This window comes from Microcaecilia unicolor, chromosome 1, assembly GCF_901765095.1.
Source record: "Microcaecilia unicolor chromosome 1, aMicUni1.1, whole genome shotgun sequence".
In the NCBI taxonomy this organism is placed as follows: domain Eukaryota; kingdom Metazoa; phylum Chordata; class Amphibia; order Gymnophiona; family Siphonopidae; genus Microcaecilia; species Microcaecilia unicolor.
In genome coordinates, this window is record NC_044031.1 from 427,433,245 (window position 1) to 427,446,046 (window position 12,802).

Here is a 12,802-nt window from a genome sequence, read left to right on the forward strand (position 1 = left end):
ATAGAATCTGGCAGAGAATGTCTAAATAATCAAAATTATATTAAAACTCAAATTTATACTAAGTAATTTGTCAAACATCAAAAATAACTTTTAATTAAGCTGGTACATGTAACGTGGAAGGGCATTTTCGACTGGGGACCCCCATCTCTAAGGGCGTCCACCTCCGAGGATGACGCCGCAAAGGGGCGGGGCTGACCGTATTATCGAACGAGATGGGCGCCCATCTTTCGTTTCGATAATACAGTTGGGGGCGCCCAAATCTCAACATTTAGGTCAACATTAAAGATGGTCGACCTAAATGCTGAGATCGCCGGATGGGTGCCCTCGGTTTTCACCGATAATGGAAACCGATGGTGCCCATCTCAAAAACGAACAAATCCAAGGCATTTGGTCATGGGAGGGGCCAGGATTCGTAGTGCACTGGTCCCCCTCACATGCTGGGGCACTACAGTGGACTTCACAAATTGGTCCCAGGTGCATAGCTCCCTTACCTTGGGTGCTGAGCCCCCCAAAACCCACTCCCCACAACTATACACCACTACCATAGCCCTAAGGAGTGAAGGGGGGCACCTACATGTGGGTACAGTGGGTTTCGGGTGGGTTTTGAAGGTCTCCCATTTTCCACCAGAAGTGTAACAGGGGGGGGGGGGATGGGCCTGGGTCTGCCTGCCTGCCTGCCTGAAGTCCACTGCACCCACTAAAACTACTCCAGGGACCTGTATACTGCTGCGATGGACCTGAGTATGACATTTGAGGTTGGCAAAAAAAAAGTTTTTAAAGTTGTTTTTTTGAGGGTGGGGAGGGGGTTAGTGACCACTGGGGGGAGTCAAGGGAGGTGATCCCCGATTCCCTCCTGTGGGACTGCCCTACTGGTGCTAAAGTATTGACTTACTTTTGTCTCTGGTTTAACTAATAATTTGCTTTGTGTTCCTGCAAGCTGAGGATCAAGGGAGGTATTTAACCTTTTTTTCTGTCCCTTGAACTGTGATCTGGTTGATTCCTGTGCTACTGGAGTCACCCAGCAGTAGCAGTTTTCTGTTTGGAGCTCTTTTGACATTGCCTGAGGAATTTCAGGTACACTGGGCATCACTGATGTCACATTTCCCAAAGCATGGAAGGCATTTTGCAAGGGTATCCATTGAGGGAGTGGGTGTCAGTTACAAGTCGCACTCTGCTCTAGAGTCCACATTAATCCATTTGTTCCTCGGTTTGATTATATGTGGGACTGGGGGTAGATTGTCTTTAAACTGAATCCTGGGGGAGGTGATTTTTACTGTAGCCAATTCTTCCCTCAGTTGAGGCAACTCTTTTTTTCAAAGTAAAAGTGTTGGAGATGGTTTTCCTTAGGAGTAAGACATGCAGCTATTGCACTGAAATAATAGCCATTTGATTACTAAGGGGCACTTTTACTAAGGTGCGTAGGTGCCTACGCACATCCAACATGTGTCGATTTGGAACTACTGCCCGGCTACCACGAGCCCTAGGCGGTAATTCCATTTTTTACGTGCATCCAATACGCATGGCAGAAAATATTTTTTTATTTTCCACCACGTGGCACTAACCGGGCGGTAATCGGCAGTGTACATGCACTGACGATTACTGCCCGGTTAACGCGTGAGACCTTACTGCAAAATCAATGGGTGGTGGCAAGATCTCGGGCCCAAAATGGATGCACGCCAATGTTTATTTTGCCGCACGTCCATTTTTTACCCCCCAAAAAGGCCTTTTTTGCAGGCGCGCTGAAAAATGGACCTGTGCGCGTCCAATACACGTGCCTATAACAGCGCAGGCCCATTTTTCAGTGCACCTTAGTAAAAGGACCCCTAGGTTTGATATAAAGTACTTGTATTATGAAAAGAAAGACTAGATTGATTTCCACTTAATTGAAGACAATTGGCTATGTGATAGATTATATAAGAAAATCCAGCTCTGTGGTGGGTGGATTGAGGGTTAGACGGGTGGGTTTAAGTGTCCAGGAAGCCAATCCCTAATCTCTTATTTATTAAGGCCAAACAGCACAAATATATAGAGAATCTAGAGATTTTCTAAAGCTATATCTAAACACCTTTAGCACTTTGCTAACAGATTGTAGTATAAGAAGGCAAAAGATAAGTTAGAATCGCTGTTCCCTTTTAGAAAAAGCAAGACAAATTTAAGACTTTTTGTTTTGTTTTGTTTCTGGGTCCCTGGTTCACATGTACAAGCGGATGCATGTAGAAGTATGTATGACTATATCCAATGTGCTCATCCAAACTTCATCAGTTGCATTAGTCTTTGGGTTATGGACTTGTCTTAATTTTGGAAGGTTTGTTTTTGTTATTTCTTCATTAAAAAGAACGTTTTAAAAGTCTTAAAGCAGAAAGATTGTTGCATTTTGTGGTTTAAGTATTTTTAAGTTATATGCCGACAATCTGATGCTGTATGTGAGAGGTATAAATATATATCCCAAGATTCCTTCCTGCCAAATGCTGTCTAACCCAAGGAGGTTTGATTGAGGATAGGGGACGGCATGATGTCAAAAAGTTAAAGCCACTTAGGTTACTAAATGTTTCCCCTTCACCGCGCAGCCGTTGTTTTGCGTAGACTCAAAACAAAGCAAACAAACCTATGAGCTGCTGCATCCACGTTGTTCTGTATTGTTGGTAGCATTTTTATTTAATCTTACTTTTATTTTCAAATATGCCAGCTTGTGCAGCATATGGATGTACACAGAGGAAGTATAATAACAGAATAACATTTCATAGTTACAGTAGTAATTTCTTATAAATCGTAATCAGTGTGTCATTTGGAGGGGACACCCTTGCATATGTTATATTTGTGCAGAGATTTTTTTTTCTCCTGGCAAAGGGCCACTAAAGCGCAGACATCATGTTATGAGAATCAGGTGCTCAACAGAGTTTCTATCTATCTATTTCTTTATTTACGGTAGTTATATCCCACATTAGACATGAATTAGGTTGAAACCTGGGAGCATTTAAAATCTTGTTCTTTTTTTCCTGTGCCTAGATCAAAAGAGAAATATGGTTTGTGGGAACTTGCTCCTTTTTGTTTTGTGGAATGCAGTGGTATATTATAAAAATGCACTTAATATTGTTTATTACTACTATTTAAAAGTAAGATATTAAGGGCCCTGTGTTTACTAAGATGCGCTAGCATTTTTAGCGCACGCTAATGCTAGAGACACCCATATATTCCTATGGGTGTCTCTAGTGTTAGCACATGCTAATTTTTAGCACGGGGTAAAAACGTTTGCACGCCTACAGCGACTTATTTAACAGGGCCCTAAATAATGAGGGAAGAGCTACCTTCATGCAGAAGTCCAGTCAGTCTAAATGTGTCAACATTTTCCAGTTCTGTGATATATATTTATTTGTTCTTCAAGTCAGTTTAACAGCATTTTCTCAATTACCCAAATGTTAACACATCTCTAAGGGCGTCCTGGTGAAGGGGCAGGGAAACCTGTATTATCGAAACAAGATGGGCGTCCATCTTTTGTTTTGATAATAAGGTCGGGGCTGCCCAAATCTCAACACTTAGGTCGACCTTAGAGATGGTCGTCCCCTGTTTTCGGCCATAATGGAAACCGAGGAAGCCCATCTCAAAAACGACCAAATCCAAGTCATTTGGTCGTGGGAGGAGCCAGCATTCGTAGTGCACTGGTCCCCCTGACATGCCAGGACACCAACCGGGCACCCTAGGGGGCACTGCAGTGGACTTCACAAATTGCTCCCAGGTACATAGCTCCCTTACCTTGGGTGCTGAGCCCCCCAAACCTCCCCCCCCCAAAACCCACTACCCACAACTGTACACCACTACCATAGTACTACTACTACTACTACTTAGCATTTCTATAGCGCTACTAGGGTTACGCAGCGCTGTACAAGTTAAAACATGGGGAGGGACAGTCCCTGCTCAAGAGAGCTTACAATCTAAAGGTAACAAACTATGTAGTCAGTGTAGTCAGTGTATCATGAATGGGGAAGGTGGTTAGGCGCCAAAAGCAAGGGAGAAGAGATGGGTTGGGCAGGGAGGGCGCATGGCGTATGGGCTCGGGGAGTCTGTTCCAGGCATAAGGTGATGCGAGGCAGAAGGGACGGAGTCTGGAGTTAGCGGTGGTGGAGAAGGGTACAGATAGGAGTGATTTGTCCTGAGAGCGGAGGTTACGGGTGGGGACATAGGGGGAGAGGAGGGTAGAGAGGTAATGGGGGGCTGCAGATTGAGTGCATTTGAAGGTCATTAGGAGAAGCTTGAACTGAATACAGTAGCGAATCGGGAGCCAGTGAAGCGACTTGAGGAGAGGGGTGATATGAGAGTATCGGTTCACGCGGTAGATAAGACGTGCAGCGGAATTTTGGACAGATTGAAGGGGGGATAGGTGGCTAAGCGGGAGACCAGTGAGGAGAAGGTTGTAATAGTCAAGACGAGAGGTAACGAGTGAGTGGACGAGGGTTCGGGTGGTCTGTTCAGAGAGGAATGGGCGAATTTTGCTAATACTGTAGAGGAAGAAGCGACAGGTCTTAGCTGTCTGCTGGATATGGGTAGAGAAGGAGAGGGAGGAGTCGAAGATGACTCCGAGATTGCGGACTGACGAGACGGGGAGGATGAGGGCGTTGTCAACAGAGACGGAGAGTGGGGGAAGAGGAGAGGAGGGTTTGGGTGGAAAGACATGAGCCCCTCCAATCGGAATCTTCACTAGCAAAAGCCTTTGCTAGCCCTCGCGCGCCGATGCACATGCGCAGCCGTCTTCCCGCCCGAAACCGGCTCATGCCGGCCAGTCTCATATGTAGCAAGACAAAGAGAAGGGAAGACACAACTCCAAAAGGGGAGGCGGGCGGGTTTGTGAGAACAATCAGCCTGCTGTCCTCGGAGAATACCTTCTACAGGTATGTAGCATTCGCTTTCTCCGAGGACAAGCAGGCTGCTTGTTCTCACTGATGGGTGATGTCCATGGCAGCCCCTCCAATTGGAAACTGTTTTAGTGATACTCAGATTTGATGATATTTATATCTCTATATGAGACACTTTCAAATAAATTAAAAAGCTGTCAAATAAGTAAAAATTTAAAAAAAAAATCTTTTGTCCACCTTTTAAGGCACTGCCTGTCCAACTGGAACAGCTTTTGACTTTTTACAGATGGACCATGCATACATAGGCAGTCCATTATTTCTAATAATCTTTTACTGTTGCTTTCATTAGTGTTAGCTATTGTTTTCTACTTTTGACTCCTCCTACTGCCAGCAAGCTACTCCTACTGGCTTTAACCTATATAATGGGCTAGATAGCCTCCTACTGTCTCCTGTCCTGTTCTCAATCCAACCTCTTTGGTTTAACCCCTGTGGTGTGTGACATGCTGTAGCTGAGCAGAGAGAGCAAGCAGTCTGGTAAGTGTTTTTTATGTTTTGGTTTTTTTCAGTGTTTGCTGACATTGTCAAAGTTGATTTTAATGTTTAATTATTACATTAGTCTATGGGATATGTACCTGTGTTAACGCTGGTAGTTTTACTAGTTGTTTTGGTTGAGTTATTTCTTCATGAAGTAAGTTTCAAAGCTCTCTGTAGCAAGAGGACTGCTACAGTCTTTGGGATATGCACTTCGGTTAACTCTGGTAGTTTTATTAGCTGTTTTGATTGAGTCATTTCTTCATTAAGAAGCAAGTTTTACAGAGCTTTGATATTTTTTTATAGCAAGAGGACTGCTGCCTTTTGTGGTTTAAATATTTTTATGTTGTATGCTGATGCTGTATGTGAGAGGTATAAATTTGGGATATATATATATATATATATATATATATATATCCCAAGATTCCTTGCTGCCAAATGTGGACTTCTGTGACATGCTGCATCTAAACAGAGAGCAAGCAAGTGATTTTAGCGTCTGATGACATTTTCTAAGTTGATATTAATGTTTAAAGATTGCACTAGTCTTTGGGATATGTACATGTGTTAATTCTGGTAGTTTCACAAGCTGTTTTGGATTGAGTTAATAGGGATTTGTAAGGCTGTTGATCTCTATATTTATTTTATTTATTGAGATTTATTAACCATCTTTGTGAAGAGATTCTCCCAAGGTGATGTACAGTGTAACATAACTTACAATTTTGTTAACAGTATAACAATAGTAAAAAAAAAAATGACCAGTATGAACATAAATATAATAAATGAGGTAAACTTGAAAACAGCAAATTAAAACCTAATAATAAGACTACCAAGAAAAGTATCAAAAATATACACAATTTAACAGCACTGAAATTCAAATAACAGAGAGATAATACGATGTCAGCATAATATTAATAAAAATCTAATAAACACACATTAGAACACGCAAATAACAGACATGATACTAATGTTTTTCTGCAATATAGCTTATCATATAGCTGATTATTAACCTGAGTATGGCTCCAGTAACTTCCTTATCCCATTGGTAGTCTCATTCTTATGTTCCTATCTGCTTTCTGTGAGCAGAACATGGATTGGTTTGCATTATTCTAGAACTCTACTGGTTTTGTATGATTTGTTAAGTTAACACACGTTTGTTTTTTATATAGTTTTGCAGAGCATTAGCACTTTTTTTTAGGAGTGTATGTGAATCACCTCCTTCCAGTGGTATTTATTCAATTATATGTAGTCACTTGTTTATAATAGTCTTTTGATCAAACTCAGGCTTTCATACTGATTAAGCCTCTCAGAATGCTTGTTCTGGTCTTAATCCGTGTTTTTATTTATTCACTTTTATTATTTATAATTTCACAATAGTTTTGTGTCGGCTTGTTGGCATTTTATCTGTACTTTTGAATTCACCAGTTCAAGTATGAAATGTATGTTATCTTATGAATTTTTGTTTATTATTTGTGCACATAAGATATTTATATGGTTCCTTTTTATGTTTGTGTTTGAAAGGCGGTATACAAAAAAACTTAGTCAAAGCAGTTTACAGTCTCAAAGGTGGAAAGGAACTACAATAAACATTCATTCAAGTATTTATATACTGCTTAGACCTAAGCGGTTTACAGTTTTGTTTTTTTTCATTTACATGTACAGGGTCTGTCCCTAGTGGGCTCACAATCTTCTTTCTTTTTTTTTTTTTAATGAATTTTTACCTTTACATTTATTCAATAACATAAATATGTGAAATTCAGAAAACTTTACCAAAATTGGAAAAATAAAGTAAATGAATCAGAAAAATAAACTGTCTATTATTTTGTCCACAATAAAGTGATCCAAGTACTAGGAAATATAATTTTACAACAGACATTTAACTTCCATAATCAAGGAATAGAAGGTATTCAGGAATACACAGCCGAGTAGCGTTTATGCAATCTGGTATTACCCCAACTTATTCTTTACTATTTATAAATTCCAATAGTTTCCCAGGAAATATATGGAAGCTATTTCTGCCAAAGGACGTATCAAGAAAGTACTGAATAAAAGAATATCCAGATTTCTGCATCTGTCATATTCACTGTTTGTTTTTATGAACATGCAAAAACAATTGTAATTAGTAATTATGCATTACAATTTGGAGAAAGATCTTTTAACTTAGTACTATGCAGACTTCACTTAGGGGTCCTTTTACTAATCTGCGGTAAAACGTGGCCTGCGCTAGTTTGGACACATGAAAATATTGAGCATTGGTCCATTTTTTTTCCCACAGCGGGTAAAAAGGCATTTTTTAATGGGGTGGTAAATGGCCGTACGCTAATATTAAAAGTAGCGCACAGCTATTTACTGCTTGAGCCCTTACTGTCACCTGTTTACTTGGCGGTAAGGTCACACACACTTCTCGTGCGGTAATCATCACGTGGAAATTATTTTCTACCGCAGGAAACAGTGCGCGCCAACTTCGGAATTACTGTCGGGCACCCTTACGACCCTTGCGGTAATGACGATTTAGCGCATGCTACCCACGTATTAGCCCTACCACAGCTTAGTAAAAAGGCCCCTTAGGGATTCATTGAAACATACAGTTTCACTAGGGGGGGGGGGGGTCTAAACTTTTGCACATGATTGTAGAATCACATACAGAGCATGTAATTCTTTACACTCTCTATTTTTTTTTTCAGAGCTCATCCATTGTTACAAATGAAAAATGTTATTGTGACTCCCCACATTGGAAGTGCTACTCATTCTACTCGTCGTTTGATGATGCAGAATATGACAGAGAACATATTGGCTGTTCTTAATGGTCACAGAATTCCTAATGAAGTAACTTCTAACTAATGTGCCTTAATTAGTGACTGATCTCACTTATTTTCATTCAGTCTAAAAAATCATCAATTTTTGTAAGTTTCATGGAAGATACTGGCTGCTATTGATTAAAACGTTATTGCAAGTATCTTGTATTTGGTTTTTAGTGAGATTTTTACTGGTCTGTTTTTGTTTGGGTTACAACCTCCTAACAACTGATTCATTTGGTTGGTGAGCTATGAAATAAAAAGATAATTCCATTTTAAATTGATTTATTATTGAGAGGGGAAGGAGGCGGTTACCCTGTTTTTAATCGGAGAAGGTGCATCATTTCACAAAGGCACAGCGATGAACTGATCTCTCAGCAGCTCCATGCAGACAGTGTATGACCCAGAGGAGCATGTAGACAGGAGCAAGGATGCGGTGGGTGCTGTGCAGCAGCTGATTTTGTGTGCCCACAAGAGAAAATCAAACGTAGAACAGTTTTCAGTAAAATCCTCTCCTGGAATGGCCCCTCACCCCCCCCCCCCCCCCCCCCCCCCAGGTCTACATCATATCCATGGATGTCCAGTGGGGATGGTGAGGGCAGGAGTGAAGGCAACTCGCTCCTGCCACGTTCAGATGCCACTGTCTGAAGAAAATGGCTACCACAATCTTTCATGGCAGCTTACGGTTCTACACAAGTAGGCTTTGCTCCTGCCCCATTCGCCCCCACTGGACCATCATGGATATGAGGTAGGTGCGGGGGAGTTGGTGGGACATTCCAGGGATGAAGGGGGGGGGGGGGGTTCTTACTGTCGTGAATTGAGGGGAGGGGGAAGGAAAGGAGGGGGACTGCACTGGAGGTGGAAGGGGAATGATGGGAGTAAAACAACAACAAAAAAAAGGCAGGTTCTGGCTGATACTGTCATATAGGGGCCCCAGCTGTATATTGACTGGGACCTTCATAAGCTCCAACAGCCAGCCCCGCATTAATTAGCCCCAGATATTCAGTGCCAGTGCCTGAATGTAGCCCAAAACGGAATATCTGGGGCTAATTTTGCCTGCAGCTGTCAACGCTGACCGCCATAGCCTGAATATTACCGGCTACATTTTTTAAAATTACTTAACCACAGTAGCTTGTTTTTTTGTTTATTTTACATTGTTTCAGTTGGTAAATAGATCATCAACTTTCTGCCACTTAATACATTTATCAGTATTAATGATGTAACAGGTAAAATCTTTAACTGCTGGTAGTATGATTAATATATTATCTGCGTAAGAAAAAAAATTAGTCTCTAATTCTAAATCTGCTCATATGACCATTAAGAAAAATGGGACAGAGAGCGGGGATTCCTAAGGAACCCCACACTGTAGCTTCCAGTTAAAATATAAATTAGTTCTCATTTTAACCCCGTAAGACCTGCATTTCAGTAATTCACCAAACCACTTGAGAACCAAGCCAGAAATGCTCAGCTCACTAAGTCTGGGTAACAGATGTGTGTCATCCACCATATCAACAGCTGCACTTAAATCGAACAAGAATAGTCCCAGCACCTGGAGATAAAAATGTTTTAATATCTGAAATCAGAAGCAGAGGTTCTGTTATATGCGTACTATGGAAACTGCTCAAAATATGCGTACTATGGAAACTGCTCAAGGCCGAGTTGCTACCCTGTGAGGTACACCTATGGAAGGAGGACAGCCATAAGGGACATACCTGATGGTAGCAGAGTGAGCCAGTGTAGAAGAAAACAGCCCTGAGGTTACATCTCTAGCAAACAGGATAGGCATGGACATGGGAGTGTTTGTGAATATGTGAATAGCCCTGACAAAAAGAAAATCTCTTGCACCTATACCCAAGAAGAAAGTGGTATAGGTGTTTCCCACTGAACGGCAGAAGTATGAGATTGCAACTTCAATGGTTCTTCATTTCAGTCACTTTATATAAACTCTTATTTAGAGCAGACTGCCTGTTGCAGAAGTTACAATAAAGTTGACTTTGTTAGTAAATCCTTCGGCGTGTAGTGTGGTTCCTGGACTGAAAGCTGCGTGGAACCCAGAACTGTAAAAAGTGTCTCGTGGAGGGGCATACTCGAACAGGAATGACCATCTTTAAGGGTGCCCATCTCTAAGGACGTCCCGGCGAAGGGGTGGGGAAACCCGTATTATCGAAACATAGTAGATGGGCGTCCATCTTTCGTTTCGATAATACGGTCGTGGACGCCCAAATCTCAACATTTAGGTCAACCTTAGAGATGGTTTTCAGCCATAATGGAAACCAAGGACGCCCATCTCAAAAACAACCAAATCCAAGCCCTTTGGTCATGGGAGGAGCCAGAATTTGTAGTGCACTGGTCCCCCTCACGTGGCAGGACACCAACCGGGCACCCTAGGGGGCACTGCAATGGACTTAACAAATTGCTCCCAGGTGTATAGCTCCCTTACTTTGGGTGCTGAGCGCGCCCCCCCCCCCCCAAAACCCACTCCCCACAACTGTACACCACTACCGTAGCCCTAAGGGGTGAAGGGGGCACCTACATGTGGGTACAGTAGGTTTCGGGTGGGTTTTGGAGGGCTCACATTTACCACCACAAGTGTAACAGGTGGGAGGGGGGGGGGGGTCTGGGTCCACCTGCCTGAAGTGTACTGCACCCACTAAAACTGCTCCAGGGACCTGCATACTGCTGTCATGGAGCTGATTATGACATATGAGGTTGGCAAAAAAAAAATTTACGTTTTTTTTTTTTTAGGGTGGGAGGGGGTTGGTGACCACTGGGGGGTGTAAGGGGAGGTCATCCCCGATTCCCTCCGGTGGTCATCTGGTCAGTTCGGGCACCTTTTCACGGCTTGGTCGCAAGAAAAAATGGACCAAGTAAAGTCGGCCAAGTGCGCGTCAGGGACGCCCTTCTTTTTTCCATTATCGGCCAAGGATGCCTATCTCCTAATCACGCCCCAGTCCTGCCTTCGCTACGGTGCCGACACGCCCCCATGAACTTTGGTTGTCCCTGTGACGGGAAGCAGTTGAGGACGCCCAAAATCGGCTTTCGATTATGCCGATTTGGGCGACCCTGAGAGAAGGACGCCCATCTCCCGATTTGTGTCAGAAGATGGGCGCCCTTCTCTTTCGAAAATAAGCCTGCTAGTCTCCTAGCACCCTCGGATCGCTATTCCAAACCATTGACCCACCCCAGCTTCAACTATAAGTGGACTGGAAATGAGGTGTGTGGTAAGAGTGGCCTAAGAGTGAATGAAGACTGTGAAATATGTGTAAGGTTTGGTTTGCGTGGCCCGGGTCCAGTGTTGGCACTCGGATGAGACCCGGGCTACACCAACAGTTTTGTTTTTCTGTCAATTAAGTTGTCAACTGAGCAGCTACTACAGCTTCTTTAGTTAATAACAGAATGCAAGCATTAGGCTTATGGTTTGCTAGTAAAGTTGAATCTGAGCCTGCCTTCTTAAGAATAGGGGTTAAGACAATATTACCCAGTAGATCTGGAAAAGTATCTTGTTCTAACTACCTACCAATGAGTTCTGTGCACCAAGAAATCACTGAAGATGGTGGATAGGTTAATAAGTAAGAGGGGCAACTAGCTAAGAAACAATAAGAAGCAGAAAGTTTCCTCAACAAGATAACTATGTGCTGTGTACTGGGTGGTAGAAATTTGTTCCATACTCTAACTGAGGCTGTCCCTGAGATGGCACCATCCTATCCAAACAGAAATGTGTAATAGTCTCTTACGTTCAAAATCATGGCTTTTTGAAATTTTTTTCTATTTTATCAGAGAAATAAAGAGCAAGATCATGAAGAGGCAGATGCACTAAAGCTTAATGAGCCTTTAATGACCCTCCAACGAAGAAATTTTGATCCATTGCATGCATCAAAGGGCTTTTACCGAGGAAGCTAGCAGCTAAAGAAAACGGAATGGAGATGAGCAATTAGTGTAAAAACCCCATTGAAACGAGATGCACTAACCTTTTCCGATTGCCTTTACGTAGGAAAAAGGCAGGAAATCTAACGAGAGGTCTGGACCTCTCGTTAGGACAGCTCTGTGCCAGGAAAAATCGTAAAGTGAAAAAATAAACAAACTTTGAGCCAATCCCAGCGCATTAGCAGAGCTAAAAGCGCTGTGATTGGTCCAAAGGAACGTAGCATTACATATGTCCAAAAGAGCTGTGTTTAAGCTTAAAGAAAACGTGTCAGAAAACACATCAAATAAAAAAAATAAAAAAAGGATCGGAAGGGGGCAAGGGCGCTCATCAGGAGCGTCCTGTATGGACGGCCATGCCCCCCCCCCCCCCGCTGCTCCCCACTGTCCGCCTCTTCCCCCCCCCCCACACACACACACACGAGAAAGCGAAATTCTAGCAGCCCCAGTCCCCCTCCTTTCCTGTTCTGCTTTGCAAAAGCTAACTCCACCTCCCGTCATTCTTCCGCCATTTCTCCCCCCCCCCCCCCCACACGAGAAAGCGAAATTCTAGCAGCCCCGGTCCCCCTCCCTTCCTGTTCTTCTGCTTTGCAAAAGCTAACTCCGCCTCCCGTCATTCTTCCGCCCCGTGCCCCGCCCCCGCTGCCCCCCCTGAGGTCGACTACGCCGCTCCCCCCTTCAACGAGACCCCCCTCCCTATTACCGACCCGA

General features: G+C 43.0%; 1 protein-coding gene across 3 annotated transcripts in view; it reads left to right on the plus strand.

Annotated features, from left to right (window-relative positions):
* The window catches only part of LOC115475927 (glyoxylate/hydroxypyruvate reductase B-like), a 95,572-nt gene that overhangs the window by 74,611 nt on the left and 8,159 nt on the right, over positions 1 to 12,802 (plus strand). For 2 of the 3 annotated variants that reach the window (XR_003943122.1, XR_003943123.1), the window contains exon 7: positions 8,060 to 8,278. Coding sequence is in view for 1 of the 3 variants with exons in the window: in XM_030212006.1 (XP_030067866.1) it covers positions 8,060 to 8,216 (157 nt within the window). In the remaining 2 variants the exon portion in view is untranslated. Of the gene's footprint in view, positions 1 to 8,059; positions 8,647 to 12,802 lie in introns of those variants that run through there. The other variant, XM_030212006.1, reaches the window with a different exon arrangement.